Source organism: Zea mays, chromosome 2, assembly GCF_902167145.1.
Source record: "Zea mays cultivar B73 chromosome 2, Zm-B73-REFERENCE-NAM-5.0, whole genome shotgun sequence".
Lineage (NCBI taxonomy): Eukaryota > Viridiplantae > Streptophyta > Magnoliopsida > Poales > Poaceae > Zea > Zea mays.
In genome coordinates this window covers 68,670,885-68,690,235 of record NC_050097.1, presented here as the reverse complement: position 1 = coordinate 68,690,235, position 19,351 = coordinate 68,670,885, and the positions used below count along the sequence as shown (strand labels likewise).

The 19,351-nt window shown below is 43.9% G+C and overlaps 1 protein-coding gene across 4 annotated transcripts; it reads right to left on the bottom strand.

Moving 5' to 3' along the window:
• Positions 1-1,105: 1,105 nt before the first annotated feature.
• LOC100501426 (uncharacterized) lies at positions 1,106-11,617 on the bottom strand. 4 transcript variants are annotated; one of them, XM_020547965.2, is made up of 7 exons: positions 11,224-11,617; positions 9,855-9,927; positions 8,883-9,766; positions 6,930-8,069; positions 6,434-6,745; positions 4,196-4,724; positions 1,106-1,645 (listed from the first exon to the last, which is right to left on the bottom strand). In XM_020547965.2, the coding sequence occupies exons 3-6, from the start codon at positions 9,651-9,653 to the stop codon at positions 4,197-4,199; spliced, it is 2,751 nt and encodes a 916-aa protein (XP_020403554.1). In that variant the 5' UTR covers positions 9,654-9,766; positions 9,855-9,927; positions 11,224-11,617; the 3' UTR covers positions 1,106-1,645; position 4,196. The 4 variants fall into 4 exon arrangements, 3 of the variants coding, with proteins under 3 accessions (XP_020403554.1, XP_020403555.1, NP_001349502.1); XR_004856011.1 differs by lacking the exon at positions 9,855-9,927 and having other exon boundaries at positions 1,106-1,874; positions 1,979-4,724; XM_020547966.2 differs by lacking the exons at positions 9,855-9,927; positions 11,224-11,617 and adding an exon at positions 10,795-11,088.
• Positions 11,618-19,351: the final 7,734 nt, after the last annotated feature.

The window sequence follows — 19,351 nt, the reverse complement described above, 5'->3', positions numbered from 1 at the left end:
AGGCTTGAGCTATAGCAAACACCATTACCTGTGCGAAAACTACTAAGGAAGAATTAGATCCTGTGACTCAAGATATACATAAAATTTTATACGTCTGTCGCATGGAGTCTTTCCAAGGGTACGCTTATGTGTTTTCTTTGACCTTGAAACTTTCTATTTGATTTCTCAACAATGGTTGACTCCTTTAGTTCCTATACATTCTGGGCATATACTAGGAGCAAACTAGTTAGTACTCTTATTTATTTTGTCATTAAATCACCAAAACTCTCAGTTAGGGTTGATTGCACTTACAACTTGTCTTTTAGGTCAACTTTGCTTTTAATATTTGCTTAAGATGTTGATCATGTGAATCACCATTTTGTCTAAGTACAAGTCCACTTTATATCATGTTGAACTAGATTAAAAACACTAACAAATAATATTAGCTAAATGATCATATTGATCATTAAACACTAAACTCCAAGATTAAATAGATCACGATCTATTTTCCTTATGGTCCCTTCAAAAGGCACCTCTACACAAGTGAGGCATAAGATAATTAACATTGTTAGTATAAGGTACATGAGTGAGGCATAAGACAATTAACATTGTTAGTAAAGGGTACATGTTCTTTTATATAAAAAGTGAGGCATACGACAATGCAGTTAACATTGTTGGTATAAGGCTATCTCCAGCAACTTCTGTATCTCCTTATTTCAAACTCCATTATACAAACAGTGCATTTACAATACAAAACAGTGTTATACACACCCATATGCACGGTATTGCTGGAAATGGCCTAAGGTATATGTTCTTCTTTGATATAGGAAGTGAGAACAGTTTGTTGGTCCTTTAAATGTGACATCTTTTCACCGCACCTCTCCAACATATATATACTCGTATTTCAGATCAATGTAAGTGTAACCTGTTCCATTTGACCATTTCTTCTTTCATGTACATTCATACTTCAACAAAAGGTATCACACTTCTCTCTTATTGTAGACTTCTCACTATTTTACTTTCAACATTTTTTTCTGGTTTGTGTTTCTTTATTTTTTTATTCAGGAGTGTGGGGAGAACATAAAGATATACACATACATATATGAAAAGGAAATCAGAATCACAGTAAGGTAAACGATCACAAGGGATACTAAATAGACCAACACGATAGTCGACAGATGATACACCGGCACAAAATTTAGTTCAGTATGCACAGCAGAAGTTTTTCGACAAGATGCCTCGATGGGACTTGCGAGAGTTTGATGTTCATCGTGCTCACAACATAATCCACAAAGCTGATTTCAGCAGGAGCTACAAACTACAGAATTAGCATATTACCAACTGCTTTCAGCACGATGCGCCCCCAAAATGAAGTGTACAAATAACCTAGCACCACTCAGTCTCCGTGAACAATGAGATGATTAGACGGTGGTTACCGAGAAAGCCTCCACTTCCAGTATGCTTTTGAACCCATATTTCTTTAAACATTCTCTTTTTTTTCTTTTTACAGCCTTAACCGCGCTGCCCTACGATTAAACACCAAAGTTTTCAAAAGGTCTTCCAATAACTTCAAATGTGATGGGATTTTGACTAGGTGTAGACCTATGAAATAGCCGAGCCACCAAATCAAGATTCATAACACCACCTCGTCCAGATAGCATTAAGCCTGTGGAAAAAACAGATTAACACACCATTTTCTTAAAAAAATGGGATACCAAGGGACAAACTAATGAATAAAAACTAATGAGACAGGGTTCCTAGCAAAAAAAAACAAATAGTTTAATCAAACAAAACCAAGAGTGGATTGTACAAATTACAAGTCTCGTTTTTGCTAAAGAAGCGTGGACTCTGCAGTGGCCGACTCTCTCACCTCAGCCCAACGACAGATTCCTAAGCTGGAGGAGAAGAGTTGTTAGAGCATTTCCTAAGGAGCATCGAAAAGGTCTCAATTCTTTAATTATTTTGGTTACTTGGGAAATTTGGAAGCACCGAAATACACCTGTCTTGGAGGGGAGAAGGCCTTTTGTTCCTGCTGTTATTCAGGAAGCTGCTTATGAAGGTGCCATTTGGTGTAGGGCAGGTGCCAGTGCCCTCCAAGAGCTCCTGGCACGTCAGTTCAACCTTGGAAATTGGTTGGGTGTGGGGTCTGTGTTTTGGTGGCCTTGAGCACATCGTATAGGCCCTCAGGTCATAGCCAACCATTGTACTGGGGGCTCACCTTTTGGTAGCCTCTTATCTTTCTTTCTTAATGAAATAACTCGCAGATCTCCTGCGTTGTTCTAAAAAAAAAGTCTCGTGCCATGTATCAAACAAAAAAGAAGTGTTGTGCCCCAGGAAAAAAAAGATTCCATGATTCCATCCATCCATGTCATCTGTAGTCTTGACTGGCCCACATACAGTGAGATGAGTGAAAAGCCAAAAACATGCATAATTCCCCTTTCCGATCTGTCAGAAGCTGAGGTGTCTCACTGCTTGTGAACTAAAATAACAAATCCCATAACTGCGTGGAGACAAGGCAAGGAGATAAAGAAACTTGGATGGAACCAGGTTTCATGAGACAATCTTGCACACTAGTAGTTGTTTCATATGTCATAGTGGACTTCTATCAAGCAAATGTCTCTAAATCAATTTTGGCAGTTGATAGGCTAAGCTCACATATGAGATGACCATGTTAACATCAGTGTATCACATACAAATAAAAATACATAAAACAAGAATCCATGATTATTATTTTTTATCGAACGCGCAGGAGAACTGCGCATCTTATATATTAAGAAAAGGAGAAAAAGGTCTAAAATAGACCCAGAACAAGGTGCCAATAAAAGGCCTAGACAGAAAAAGAAGAAAACAAACTGCACAAACTGCAGAACAGCAGAGGGGTACCAAACAACCCCCAGCCCCGAATCCATGATTATTTATTGCACCACACATTGACATCAATGAGCGATGAGTTTCAGCAGGAGCTTACCCACAATATTTATCTGGAGTATTTTTTTATGGAACAGCCTAACGTAAATGTGGACTTGTGGAGGCAAAATAAAGGGACGCTACACTCATAAAACTAGAGATAGAAACACACATACACACAAAATACAAACCAACATCACTATTTAACCTGATGTAAATAGATGTCTAAGCTAAGGGAGAAAGATTTTGATTAGTTGCTCACTGAGTTAATAGATACTAGACACTAACCATTGGGAGCTTAAATGATTAATCCTTGTACAAGACAACTACAGAAGACTTGTACCACATTGTTGATAGAAGTGAAGAGCATACAGGATCAATTTTAACATGATAACCCTACATGTACAGCAAGTCTTGGAAATTGGACATCAAGCCTACTATGTTACCCTTTCGCAAAATTCACATACCAATCATTGTAGTCTGACTTATAAACCACTAAAGGTGATATAAGGATCTTGGAAATAATTATTAAGAAAATAAAACTATTATCTAACATGAATATAATGTAATGTTATAGATTCCCTTATTGTATTATGAAAACTCCACAGCCAACCTATCTGATAAGCATCCCTGTATATTGATTGCAGGGCTGGGTGATAAGCATCCCTGTATATTGATTGCAGGGCTGGGTGGTTGGTTAAACATGCATATACAAAGGCGGGCCACTGGAGGGAACAGGCTAGTTCAAATCATTGTTTACTGCATAATACTAGAGTAAGTCGTAGTGTTGGTACTTAGATTATGGCATGCCTTGCTAACGTCAGTTATTTCCTTTTCACCAACTATTTGGCAGATAGACATGTGAAAAATCAATGCTAAAAACCTGCAATAACAAAGTGATGTCCTAGGACGCACTCCCTCCAGTAAAAAAAAAGTTTCGGAATATATTGTCCAGATCTCTTTGATCTGGATTTATCTCTTCTTCTTAATATATTGAGGCGCAGTTCTCCTGCGTTTTCCCAAAAAAAAAAAGTTTCGGAATGCTTGTAAGCAACTTTTTATCATTGCCTCATTGGTAATAATATCTCCATGAATATTTTGACTGGACTTATAAAAGATACTGGAAACCTTTTTCATGATAATACTTTTACTGATTTTACAAATATATTGCAACTGAGGTTCATAGAGGTTCCTAAAGAACATGGTTTTGGGATTGTGCTGTTGTTCAAAACACCTAATTTAGTCATCAGCAATAAAATCACCTTTAATATTTTACGAACAGGTTATTTCCATATTCAGTGCAGCGTACCTCATTGTGGAACGTCAGAATCTGAGATAACATTCCTTGTGGAACCACATTCAGAAGGACACTTATCATTTGATGATAGAGAGGAGCTACCACATGAAACTTTGGAAACTCCCGCTGGAGAAGTCTTTGTATTTTCCACAGTTGAGATGGATTTATTATGAGGAATGGCTACCATAACAGATGTAGCAAGAGATGATACTTTCCCAACAGGGCTGGGGGACTCAGATGATATGCTTTGAGTATGGCCAGGGATAGTAGAGGGCCTCACATGAACTGAGGTATTCTGATGCCTATAATGGTTATTTGAGCCAGGAGATGCTGTCAACCACATAAATCGTAGTGTGTGTCCTTTGCAAGATTTACCACCAATAAATGCTTTCTCAGCTGATTGTCGTGTTGTGTAAGTCACACAAGCTGAGCAACTCAGCGAAGGTTTTAGGGTTGCATCAAGGTTATGGGCTTCAGTATCTTCCAGGACAACCGACGAAAGATCCCCAAATGATGAGAAATGGTCTGCCAAGACAGATTCCTGTAAATGAAAGCAGTATGCATCAGAAATACAATGAAACAGCTTGTAATCAAACACATCAACCCAAAATGCAGCATGAGAACATATCAACCTTCGAGTGCCTATTTTGTGCAAAAGGAAAGACAAGTTATTTTGTTATTTTGTGCAACAAAAAGAAAGAAAGAAGGCATGGGTTCCTTAGATGTAAGTCTGATTTTTATGGGCGCCTCGTTCCACTAAATGTAGACAAGACTCCAACTTCCAGTTCATCACATAGATAATGCAGCAATACATTAGTATTGTTCAATTTTTGCCATTACACATAGCCAAAAGATAGAAGGGCGGGCCTGGTGCAGTGGTTAGAGCTATCTTACTAATTCACCAGGTCACAGGTTCAAAACAGTCTCCACATATGCGAAAAAAGGCTTGCCTCAATTTATCCCTTCCCCAAACCCCACTCATGTGGGAGACTCCGACACCGGGTCTGCCCTTTACACATAGTCATAGACAAAAGATGTTAATAGTTACCTAGTGGCATAAAAGCATGCAAATCCGTTAAGCTAAGAATAATAAAAAACAAACACAATTACATAATTCTATAAGATACATATTGAATAACATACATGGTCTCATGTATTATGTACTTACATCCATCCATGCCATGATTAGTTCTAAACTTTTAACAACATGATAAGACCTAAGAGATACATGTCATTGAAGGTTGATAATTTTAACAGCCAAGATAGAACTACTCCAATATACAAGGCCATTAGCAATCCAGGGGTACATCCGTACATGTGTGGCTTGCTCATATCATGAAATGGACCTACTACCATGGTTCTTAAAGCGGTAAGGTAAGGCAAGACAAGGCGTTGTACCACCACCTGGACGCCTAGGCGATGCCTAAGGCGAGCAAGGCGACGCCTTGGCAATATGAGAACCAACCAAACAGCAGCATAGAGAGGAAAGAAAAAGGAAAAAGGAAAAGGAACAAGAGAAGGAAGAGGTAGCAGGCCCAGCCCACCATAGCCAGCCCATATACTCCCACCTGTTTCCCTCTCTCTACCCCTCGATGCAGCCTCTCCCTCCCACCCAGCCGCCGCCACGTCTGATTCCGCCACTGCCACGCCTGATTCCGATGCAGTCGCCCTCGATTTGCCGCCTCCACCCCCAGTTCTACCGCCTCCACCACTAATTCCGACCACCGCCGCCTGATTCCGGCCACCGCCGCCCTGATTTGGCTGCCGCTTGCCCGATTCGAGCCGCCGCTTGCCCGATTCGGCCACCGCCGCTTCGATTCAGCTTCTCCCCTTCCCCTTCCCCACCCTCTTGCTGGTTCTTAGCTAGGCGACGGGGACGCCTAGCTATGTTTGGGCGCCTGGACACCTAGGCGACGCCTTTTAAACTATGCCTACTACAATGTACAGCATACATAAATGTTACAGCACCACATGATAAGATCCTGAATGTGACACAGGGTCTTGCAGACATACATCAGAAGCAAGAACACTGTCTTCTAATATTAGTTTTGTAATGGTAAGGGTGCCAAAAGTTCAGTTAAGAAGTTCAAACAGTAGGTGGTCACTGTCCACAATTCCATGCATAGGTATATCGATAATTTTGACAGGAGAAAACATTGAACTGCACAAACAAAATCCCGTGACAATATTGCCATTTTTTAATGGTTTGAGTATGTCAAGGAATGGCAAGTGGTTGGATGTAAAACTTACATTTGCAATTTCAGGTGGCAAAGGTGGAAGAATTCTGAATGATGTGGTCCGATTGTCAAGCTTAAACCTATTCTGAGGAGGTGCTGGCAGAGTAGTCTGTTTTGTAACCACCACTGGTTTCTGCGTGGATATCGCAGCAGACTTTTGAGACAACAAGGCAAACTCTCCAGAACTTCTCTTTTCCAATGAACCAGCTGTCTCCTGTGACCCTTCAACCCTCGTGGACGCTGCATCCTTTACTTGTGATGCATCATTAGAAGCAATTTCTTTTCCACCAGTCTCTGCATGCTTAACTGAATTTGCTGAACCTTTCTGCAAAATAGTTGTTTACTTATCAGAAATCAGTAACAGAAACAGCTAAAAGTGCAATTATCATAGGCAAAAATAAGCATAAACAGTTATCTTGTTCCTCCTAATGAAAGTCAGTTCACCTAACACCCAAAATAATACAGTAAATAATATGAATTCACACTGCTATAGGAAAACTAGTAATTACTTGTTTTGTAAGTTTCTCTAACTGCCGGCGGAACTCATCACGCTTCTGAGCTAAGATCTCTTGTTTTTTACGTAGTTCTTCCAATAGTTCTAGGCTTTCTTGCCTTTTTGGAGCATGGGGTGGTACTGCTTTCGCACTACTTGCTGGCAGCATTCTAGAACTTGGTGTACCAGAACTCAACAGTTCAGCAGAAGATCCAGAGCTGGGCCCTGGAGCTGTTGGTTGAACATTTTCCTTGACTCTGTTGGGGTAAGAATTAGCCGGCGTAGTAGACAACTGGGAAGGCTTTTGAGAGATTCTGCCCTCTCCCACATCAAGAACTCTATCTCTGTTGGCCCACCATAGCTTTATAAAGCGGTTTCCCATAACAGCATCTGGAGCTTTTAGGGCAGCTTCAGCTTCTTCCCTTCTCGAGAACTGGACAAAAGCTTTTTCACTGTTAGATGGAATATAAATATCTATTACTTGACCAAACTTCTGAAAATGCGATAGAAGGGTCTCCCATCTGTTGCTTTCTTGGGGAATTCCATTTACATATAATGTACGGGATGCTTTCTGAGCAGCTCGATTACTTTGCCAGCCCACATCTCCATATATTCTTGAATTGGGTTGACCATTGGTATCCTTAGCAGCAGATTTTACTTGGCCCGTGCTGATAGCCATGTCATCATAATCACTTTTTTGGTTTCCAGTGATACTCGTTGGTGTACTTTTAGCTGTGTTATTACCTCCTGGTTTTCTTTTTGATGTTATTCGCCCCCAAACAGAAGACTTCAAACTCTGAGAACCATCAGAAGCCAAAACCTGGTTTGAATGCTCCTGCCCCATTTCATAGCCGGATGATTCAGCATTCCACGGTCCAACATCTTTATTTATAAAGCCAGTAGATGATGCTTCTCGGTGCTCATTGTTCCAAAGAGGTTGATCAGGATCATATACATCAGCATCAGCAACAGCTGAAACAGCACTTCCATTTGGCTTTAATGCATCACTTGCTACACCAGATTTCACATCTTTTACAGGAACGCTTTTACTCCCTCCAAGGTTGGATAAGTTAACAGAACTGGTTCCTCCCTCATTTTGGATTCCCAATCCTTGAGCATTTGGAACTGATACTGGAAGATTGAATTGAGAAAGACTCTGCAAAATGATAAGAAATTATATAAACTCGGTATCTTTACCTAAAGACAACAGAACATCAAGTAATACTTGGTCTGAGGAACATTGTGGAACATTACATAAGCATAGCCTAACAAGTTCAATATTCTATTATACCAAAAACAACAAGGTAAAGATAGAAAGCTAACTCAAGTAAAATAACAACCAGAAGGTAAAATGTTGAGGCAAAGAGAATATCCAAGGCAGGCTGAAGTTAATCACATTAAGATGTAAAGTTCTCCAAGATTTCTCAGTTTGGATTTTGAACATGTTATTGTGACTTGCGAGTATCGTTGACCACAACTCAGAGTAGTAATAACAGAACTAAAGCACACTTTTTCAAGTCTGCAGTTATGTTCGCACAACATAGCAAACACACATAGTAAAATCCTATCAGGAAGTTATAATAAAACACAACAAATGACCAAAAGCATACAAGTAAAAAAAACTCAACCTGTGGGGGGTAAGACAACCCCCAGGCATTGTATTAAGAAGAAGACCTTCTCACACAGGTCGAGAAAACCCCCGAACGTCTGCCCCACCCATACATAGCGGCACCGTAGCCCATGTGAAAACGACCGCGGCCGGGGCCAGGCCTTAGACCTGTGCTTTGGCGTGGGATAGACGAGAGGATTTTTTTAACCACAGACTGAAATTCGCTCTCACGGGAAGTCAAACCCACGACCTGAGGAGTGCTACTTTCACCACCTAACCAACTCGGCTAGAGACCCTTTCGCTAAAGCATACAAGTTAGAATGCACAAGATTATGAAGAGTGTGAAATAGACAGACAAACCTGCATATCATCAACAACAATTCTATTTACACCATGCTCCATGGGGCACATATCCCCTCTCAAGCAAAATCCACGTTCCTCAAAGTCTCTGCAACGTTGACGAGGCATGCCAAGATCAATCAAAGGAGATACTGAGCGCTGAATAGGGCCTTGCATTCCAAGTGGGTGGATTGGATCCAAAATCCCATGAGGCATTCCAGGCATAAATCCATATGGACCACATGGCAATGCAGTGCCCATAAATAAGCTAGGATGTGCAGGTGGTCCTTGTGAAGCCATCTGGGATGCAAAATCCATCATATCAAGTGAGTTAAATCTTGGATCATGGTGAGTCCAAGGTGCAACATTACGTCCTCTTCCTCGTGTCATAGGAGGGCGAGTAGCAGCAGAAGCCGATGAATCAGCTCGGAAGGATTGGTTCGCTCTAGGTGCTCGAGTGTGACCTCCTGCTCCAGAACGCCTTTTAAAATTTGGCACAAAATCCTTTTGTACTTCACCTTGAGAGCCAGCTCCACCAAAAGGTTCTCCATTACCAGCAACCCTACTCCTTTTTTTAAGAGGTGGCCCTGGATGTTGCTCCTCTGTATTGTCATCAGATTGTTGTTTAGCCTCCCGTCTTCGGTGCTTGTGGTTGCGGTCATCATCATCGCTGATTTCAATGTCTTCGCTATCTGTAGCAGCTTCAGAATTTGTCGAATTATTTTCTTCTTTTGGTGAAGGAACTTCTATTCTGTCAGCATCCAGCACTGGTGATAATGACTCTTTGAGCATCTTCAAGGTAACCAGTACAGCAGAAAACTTATCATCTAGATTGTATTCAATGTGATTATCACCTTCAACTCCAAATCTTGAAGAAGTGATTCAATCCTATTGTCGATGTATTACTACATGAGGAAGAACACAGAAACAACAATGAGTGACAGAATATAAAGTTGATCGTATGATCAGAATAACAAGTTGCTTGTAATATACCTAATAATGAAAATAAACTGATGATAATCCCAGAAAAACAGAAAAATGACAAGGCCACATGCCACTATTTTCCCTTTAAAACAGAAACTGAATTAGTGGTAGTTTAACACAGCTTTTCAAACCCCACCTGATATACTAGCAGGATATACAAAAAAAACATGTCTATGCTTAATGATTAAGGTGAAACACCAAATCAAGTCATTTACCCAATTGTCAATGTTAATAGATTTCCTTATACCACCTCAGCAATAAAACGATATGAAGCAGTGCGCCTTGCTGAACTTCCCTAAGTTTAACCAGCATCATACATACAAGCGGTTGGCACAACAAAAATAGTGGGTGGATTTCTCTGCTCTCCAATCATATTATGTAGCTCCTAGAAACATAGAAAAAGTATGGGAAACACAGACTGGTTCAAGTCACACCCTAATGGCTTCAATAAGTTAAACATCACTAAATTGTTACCAGATGGTGGATATAGTAAAACTCATCGAAGTAAACTGCTATTACTGAAGAGATACCACATCTAAACTATTGAGCAACAACCATTAGCTGAAGTTTCATACAGACTAACCCACTGTCACATTCTCTTTCAATACAAATTCATGTCGATCAGAACAAACAATATAAGCAGGAAAAAATGTGAGTAAAGAGATGTGGTTTGACCCAGCTACAATTGCAATTGCAAGCCAGAGAAACACAGGTACATAGGGTCAAGCAGAATGACATATCTACATATTTTCCACAAAATGGCGACCAACAAATCCCATACAGACTAAAAAACCAATGTGAATTTGGTATGACAGCATCAATACATCTACCGATCTACCCAAACTCAATGGCTCACTCTTATCATTGGAAACAATAAAATGATTCACAGTGCTATGCTGCTCCGGTGCTCCCAAAGAGGAGTGCAAACAAACAAACCTAACAGCCATACCATTCCAACAGATAATTGCCCCAGAAATGTTCCTCTCTATTTATCGACCTCAATTGTCCACTCTGTACTCCAGATAGAATTTCACCAATTACGCCGCTTGACAAATAGAGCTCTTGGTCGAGTCAAGACTGAACAGGTGATTTTGTGCAGACCATCCCGTGGCCCCAACAGGCCAACAGCCCCGGCAATGAAGAACTGCAGTCCGAGCCTCCCAGCCAACAGAAATAAGCCCCCCCCCCCCCCCCCCCCCCCCAAAAAAAAAACAAAACCAGGCACAAATCACGAGCCTCTGCCGCCGCAATCACATCAGTACACCCATCACCCCATAAATTCCGCGGGTAAGACAGGGCAGCGCACGCGCGGGCCTCCCGCGGGCTGCGGCCTGCTGGGCAAGGGAACGGAGGCGCTCGGAACGAAATCGGCGCTTACCGATCGAATCGAGACAGCCGACCGCGGAGGACCAGGCGACAGCGTCAAGGCGGGGGGAGGAGGGCGAGGTCGAGGGAGTCGCGCCGTCGAGGAGGTGAGGAGATGAGATGGTTAAATGGCGAGGGGCGCTTCGGTAATTTCGGCCTGGGGCTTCTCGTGTTGGGTAGGGTTCTTGGTCATGTTTTCATTTCAGTTTTCTTGTCCAGTCCTGTCCTCTCTCGCAGCCCTCTGGCTCTGGCGCTGTTTGATCGAGGCTGCTGAACCCGAGCTTCAATTTCTATCCACAGCGCTAATCGATTGCCCTCGAACTAATTATCGGCTGGTGTAAATAAGTAGGGGTAATATTATATATGCCCATTAAATAAATAGGGGTAATATTATATATGTTCATTAATATTATCGTCTTCTTCTGTTAGGTTTTTGTCATCCCAAACCTGTACCCGTGAAAAATATCTATACTCATTAAAAAAACTCGTACCCATAACGGATTTTAGATTTTACCTAAACTCGTATCCATCGGGTTAGCGGGTACCCACAGGTTACCCGTGGGTTTCATCTCCAATATACTTGTTCTTCTCATAATCAATAAGTATCATAATGATTAATGAGATCATGGTCAAAAATTTATGTGATGAACAATGAGTTCATGATTTGGTATAAAAATTATTAGTGGAGAGAATGAATTACAAATAATAAGTTGTATAATTAAGTGACCTTGCACTAAGTTATCCATCCACCACATATAACGCTAATAAAAACTATAATAGCAAGCAACACTCTCACCGACTACTAATACATTCACCATTTGATAAAAATTAGGAAGTAAATAAGGAATAATAAGTTTGTTGTTCGTTTATAAAATAAAATGACAATATGCACTAGGTTTGGTCGGGTTTGAAAAACTCACGGGTTCACGAGTTTGGGTACTATAGGAACAAACTTGTACCCATAAACCCCGTCGGGTATAGATTTATGTCTATTAACAAACCCATGAGTATGAAAATTGACCTAAACTCATACCCTAATGGGAGAAAAACCCATCGGGTTTCGGATTTCGGGTACTCATTGCTATCTCTAGTAATATAGGTACATGTTTGTATTAATTAATAAAGAATAAATAAACTATGTTTTTAATTATTTCCATGTGAATCGTATTGCATATTCGGTTAGCTGTCTGTCGGCGTTTCGAGACCGGGGGGTCCCTGGGCCGACGAGTGAAATGTCGCTGCGTGCCCCAGCCTAGATGGGTCGGCGCGAGGCCGAGCGCGAAGGGGGGAGAAAGGTGGCCGGAGACGGGCGTGAGAGAGGTGGAAATCCCGCGGCCTTCGTGTTCGTCCCGCGCCCAGGTCGGGTGCGCTTGCAGTAGGGGATTACAAGCGTCCACGCGGGCGAGGGAGCGAGCGGCCTTACGCGAGCGCCTGTCTCATCCTCGTCCCCGCGCGGCCAACCCCCTCTAAGAGGGCCCTGGTCCTTCCTTTTATAGACGTAAGGAGAGGATCCAGGTGTACAATGGGAGGTGTAGCAGAGTGTTACGTGTGTAGCGGAGGGGAGCTAGTGCCCTAAGTACACGCCGTCGTGGCAGCCGGAGAGGTTTTGGCACCCAGTTGGTGTGATGTCGTGGCTGTCGGAGGAGCGCTGGAGCCTGGCGGAAGGACAGCTATCGGGACGGTTGAGTCCTTGCTGACGTCCTCTTGCTTCCGTAAGGGGGCCGAGAGCCGCCGTCGTCAGGGAGTGTGTGGGGCGCTATCATTGCCTATCTGGCGGAGCGAGCCAGATGGGACGCCGATCTTGTTCCCCGTAGCCTGAGTCAGCTCGGGGTAGGGTAATGATGGCACCTCCTGTTGACGTGGCTGGCCCGCGCCCTAGGTTGGGTGATGTGGAGGCTCCTACGAGGCCGAGGTCGAGTCTGTCTTCCGTGACCGTGGTCGAGTCCGAGCCCCTGGGTCGGGCGAGGCGGAGACCGTCGGCTGAAGCCAGGGCTGAGTCCGAGCCCTGGGGTCGGGCGAAGCGGAGTTCGTCGTCTTCTAGGGCTGAGCCCAAGTCTGAGCCCTGGGTCGGGCGGAGCGGAGTTCGTCGTCTTCTGGGGCTGAGCCCAAGTCCGAGCCCTGGGTCGGGCGGAGCGGAGTTCGCCGTCTTCCGGGGCTTAGCCCGAGTCCGAGCCCTGGGTCGGGCGGAGCGGAGTTCGCCATCTTCCGGGGCTTAGCCCGAGTCCGAGCCCTGGGTCGGGCGGAGCGGAGCTTCCTATGGCGCCTGCGGCCGGGCCTGACTGCCTGTCAGCCTCACTCTGTCGAGTGGCACCGCAGTCGGAGCGGCGCAGGCGGCGCTGTCTTTCTGTCAGGCCGGTCAGTGGAGCGGCGAAGTGACGGCGGTCACTTCGGCTCTGTCGACTGAAGGGCGCGCGTCAGGATAAAGGTGTCAGGCCACCTTTGCATTAAATGCTCCTGCGATTTGGTCGGTCGGCGTGGCGATTTGGTCAGGGTTGCTTCTTGGCGAAGACATGGCCTCGGGCGAGCCGGAGATATGTTTGCCGCTGGAGGGGGGCCTCGGGCGAGGCGGAGATCCTCCGGGTTCGGCTGCCCTCGTCCGAGGCTAGGCTCGGGCGAGGCGTGATCGAGTCCCTCGAATGGACCGATCCCTGACTTAATCGCACCCATCAGGCCTTTGCAGCTTTATGCTGATGGGGGTTACTAGCTGAGAATTAGGAGCCTTGAGGGTACCCCTAATTATGGTCCCCGACACTGTCCAACGTAAACATTTTGATTTTATTTGTTCGGGTGTATTTGATTTAAGTCGATAGATCCACAAAACTTTTTCTCTAGCATTTCTTGCAAAATAAGTTCATTGTTTGTCATCCTACTATTGTCTCATTTGATTTTGGCATGAAACTAAAAATAAAGAGTTCATTAACCAATAACCATACCATCATTCAAACTACTTCTACATGGTCAACCACCTATCTTGATAGGTGGTTTTGTTGAGGTAGAGTCAAAATGGTGAAAGTCGTCTAAAGTAAGGGTAAATAAGCGAAATCTAAAATTTACAACTTAAATCATAAACTTCAATCTCGGGTTAGCTTTAGAACGAGAACAAGTAGAATCCGAGTGCGAGAAAAATAGTTCAACTTACACATGTTGCTCAAATGATTGCAGACTACTTGGGAGCAACTTAATTTGATATGAAATCAAACACAAGCAAGTGAACTATAAATAGGAGGGAGAGGAAAAGGCAAATCACAAATAAGGATTATCAGTACCCTGAATACAGGGTGTCAAGATGAGTCCTCGGGGGCCACCGTTAAGGATTTTACGGCCAGCCGACCCAACACGGGGCTAAGGTCCACCATATGAAGTCATGACCAGGCCAGGTTCGCCTCCTGGGCTCGTTCACCATCTCCATCAAGCCCCATAAATAGCAGAATCAATAACTTCAGTTATAGGTCTGGGATCCTGCAAATAGGACCCGGACCTCCTTGTGGCCCAACGGATTCCCAGACAAAGGGATCCGGAGGGAACATAAAGCCCCGAAGGAGAAGGCGTTCTCTGGTTACAACACCAAGCCTTCAGAACGCCTCCAAGCATCGAAAAGGTCATCCGGACCTCAGACCAGTTGAGGTATAGAGTCACCACGTGTCTAGGTCGGGGTGGTAGGAGCCTGGACCCCTTCAGGTGCGGGTCGAGCCCACGGTCAAGAAAGGCTTGGGAAAACAGTGTCACCACTTATCCCTAGGTCTGTCCCTCGTCCAGGCAAGGGTCTGGTGCTAACACGTGGCCAGACGCCCCTAGCATAAGCCATCAGACGATGCTTGACGAAAGCCTCTAACATAGGCCCGCCAGCATTGAGTACAAATGGGATGTGTACTTACCCACGCCAGCAGCGGGTAGCGTATCCCCGCATTAAATGTGTCTAGCATGCCAAGATTGTAACATGTGACTTTTACCGTTACTCGCACGTTGTCGAGGCAAGGGGCATTGACCTAGGGCACCATTTGGACGTCTTTCATAATGACTTCTACTATTTCGTGCGTTATCAAGGCATGAAGAGACAGATGGAGAACACTAGATGACACCGCCCGTTACACCCTACGCACGTCATCGTATCAGGCTATGCCGCAACCTACATCAAGGCTTGTGCTTCGATAAGACGGGACAAGGTGGTAGGATAAGACACCAGAAGATCATGCAGCGCCCAAGAAGGGATACGAGCTCAGGAGATCTAGCGTTGTCGACTCTATCCAGTTGTTTCCCATTCCATATTGTAAACTCTCCTAGGCCCACCTGTCAGGGCCAGAACTCTCTTGTAATGTGCCTCCCTTGGACTATAAAAGGGAGATCACTTGCTCCGTAGTAGGGAGGTCGAAGGCACAATCAAACCTTCAACTCTCCAGTTCAAGATATTACGCTCTGTTGGGGGGCTTCGTCCTCCAAAGGTCCTCAAAAACATAATTTAACAATGTCTTCCAAGTATGGCTTATGGACAGGTACATTCGGATTCGTGATAAAAGTGTACATGATGAGAAGAGCATGATCGTGACAAAGGTTGTCGTTGCTCCGAAGCTACGCACAAGGGAGCTTCGGCTCATTCGCGGGAAAAGGAACCGACTTAAAGGAGAAAAGGCTATTTAGTCCTCATAGATTTGTATATAAGTCAATAATAAATGTAAAGGGCATGAATGTAATTTCTCACAGGCTGCGTCCTGTGCCTATAAATAGATGAACAATACCCCCGTACTGTTCACGCTGACTTGTACTTGCTTCTACGTCACGCTTGTACTTTTTTGCCTTATATCAAGCCGAAGGTACTTTTGTAATTCAATATTGTTCCTGCCTTTCCATGATTATATAATTAGAATGAATTAATAATGTTGTATGATTGTGTATGTTGTTTCCTATATGTCATATGATTCTTATTTTATTTAACATATACTGCGTTGATGAAGGTATGTCCTTCATGACCTTCGTCTGAAGATCATTATATCCTAAGGGAAATAATACTTCGAAGTACGAAGGGCATTAACATTTAACATCTTGTGTTGCCTTGTTCTTAATTCATAGTATTTGAGAACAAGTCCCCAACATTGGCGCCCACCTCCGGTGAACCCTTTTTCGACCACCTTCGACAAGCACTAACCTTCGTCATGCCGCCGAAGAAAGCTTCAGCACCAGGGACCGCTGCACTGCAGCCGCTGGACCCAAACCAAGAAACTCTTTCTCTTCGAGAGGCTCGAAGCCAGAAGAGGAAAGCTACCAGTCCAACACTCCAGGAAGAGGAGTTGGACCAAGAAATCAGAGATATGGAGATAATCCATCAGCAAGTTCAAAGGAAGAAGGAGAAGATGGTGCGATTGGCTGATCTTCAAAGGAAGATCGATGAAGCCACTGAAGAAGTGCGTCATCTTGTCCAAGATGAACAAGATCGAAGGCCCCAGCATAGGGAGCTTCGTCAAGAAGGTCTATTCAACGAGGATGCATGGTATGATGATTTTCAGCATGATGCCTTTACTTTTGATGATGCTTCTCCCTTGGCAGCAGAACTGCAGGCTACCCCATGGCCCCCATCATACAAACCACCTCAGCTCCCCATGTATGATGGACACTCAGATCCAAAGCAGTTTCTGATGAGCTACGAAGCAACTATATCTTCGTATGGGGGCAACATTGCAGTCATGGCGAAGTCCTTCGTCACGCCAGGGACCATCACGTCGTGGCAGAAGCTTAAGGACATGTTGGTTACCAGCTTCCAAGGCTTTCAAACGAAGCCGGTCATAGCTCAGGCTCTTTTCCAATGCACGCAAGACCACGAAGAATACCTTCAGGCCTATGTATGAAGGTTTTTGCGACTAAGGGCACAAGCACCTACAGTGCCCAATGAGATTGTCATTGAGGCCATGATTAAGGGCCTTCGGCCAGGACCTACGGCTCAGTACTTCGCAAGGAAGCCCCCGCAAACTCTGGAGAAGCTGCTTCAGAAGATGGATGAGTACATCCGAGCTGACAACGACTTCCGCCAAAGAAGGGAGGAAGCTTATAGATTCTCTGAAATGACCAGGGGCTTCGGAGGAAGAATCCATCTGAGGCACGTCAGGTCAATCCATAACTCCACTCAAGGTGATGACAAAGGAAGTCAGTCTCAGAGGTCACAATATACCTCACAATCTTCGGGGCAACAACAAAGCTCCTTCAAGCCACCAGCTCTAAGGGGCAGAGGCGCCAGGGGCTTCGGAGGAAGACACACTGCTTCGTGTCACTCTCCATACATACCAGAGTATGTGAACAATCATCCTGCAACTTCTGTCGCTTCGGCTAGCCATTCATAGGCTTCCTGGCCGCAACTCCCGCCTCCGCCACCACTACAACCGACCTATTCCCGAAGCCAGCAGCCATAAGGGCACCAACACTCTCAACAGCAACGGGAATTCAGGGAGGAATCTGAAGCTCGCACAGTCAACAGTACTGTGCCAGAATCAAAGCACATCTATTGTGAGATATCCTACCTTTGAAACATTTTTACGTTCATTGTCATTTTGTTTTTAATAAGGAACAATCAATGTAAACCTAGTTTTAATTTCATGTAATAGCTTCGTTCCTGTCAGAATGAAATATATCTTCTCCACAGACTCACAAAGCTCAAAAATTGCTGAAGCTCAAAAGACGTTCCTAAGGGAATGCAAAGCTAAAAATTGCATTGCAAGTTTCATCGAAGCTACAAAAGTCATTCCTAAGGAGCGCAGCGTAAGTTTGCCGAAGCTACAAAAGTCGTTCCTAAGGGGACGCAGTGTAAGTTTTCTGCTCAAAAGTCGTTCCAAAGGGAATGCAGAGCCAAATACCGCCGAAATATAAGGCGAAGCGCGAAAAGTCAACGAGAATACTGCCAAAATAGAAGGCGAAGAAGTTCAAAAGACGTTCCTAAGGGGATGCAGAACTTACACCGAAAAATAAGCGGTGAAGCCGAAAAATAAACGGCAAAGAGATTTTGATCGTTCCTAAGGGGACGCAGAGATTGTGTTTCAGCGTGAGTATGTGTCTTCGGTATTAGCATCATTCTTTGCATTGCATCATGTCGCATAACATCACATCATACATCATATCACATCAATGACACGAATTGGAAACGAAGCCGATCTTCGGAGAATGCTTTACAAGAATAAAAAGGTGCTAAGGCACAAAGCAAGCTGAGAATTACAGCTTCATCAGTTCTGATGTGGAAGACATGATCTTTTGTTTATAAAGCATTGATGTTTTTACGAAGTATGGATGTTCTCACGAAGCATAAAAATTCTTCTTTACGAAGCATGAAAAGAAGGGAAGGTGTTTTTCGCCGAAGGCTCAAAAACGACATGTCCATAAAATTTCATGCATCGCAAAGAATTGAATTACAAACAACTTACATATTAGATTCAAAATTATAAACATCAAATATTACAGACTTAGTTCAGCAAATGTTACATTAATATCCTAGAAATGTCTTTACAATAACTACTATTCTTCCTTCAGAACTTTTTCTGTAGCTTCGTTAAGCAGTTTGGTAACAACTTCGTCGACAATAGCTTCGGCCATATTAATGATTTCTATCGCTTTCTTTGTCTCCGGATCGGCCAGGGGGTTGAACGGCTCCGGTGGAGGAGGTAGCTCAGCTGCGATAAAAAAAATCAATCAGTTTGAAGCCACGAAAACAAACGGCGAAGCTACAAGCCAATAAACAATACCTATTCGTCTCTCAAGTTCTGCAGCTTTCTCAGCTTTCTTCGCTGCTTCTCGAGAGTTGTGGATATCTTTTTCACTTTTCTTCATTATTTTATGAGCCATTTCTCGGCCGCCATTTTCCCAAATATCAGTGAAAAATTTGCCGCCCAATAAACTTGCTTCGGTCGAGGGATCCTTCGTGTCTTCCATGGAGAAGGCAGCTTCAGCCCGAGTTAGGGTTTTAACATGATTGCGTCCCGCCTTCTCCAAGATAGCTGAAACTCCTCTCGCACCAGAGAACGCACATACATCCCCACGATCACTCAGAATTTCCTCAAAAGCTTCGGCTTCTCCGCTGATCCACTCGATAACACCGTCGGGGTCGCCTCATATGAAGTTGTCTTCGTTTGAATAGGCGCCCACATTGGCGAAGCTAGTTTTCATCTTTT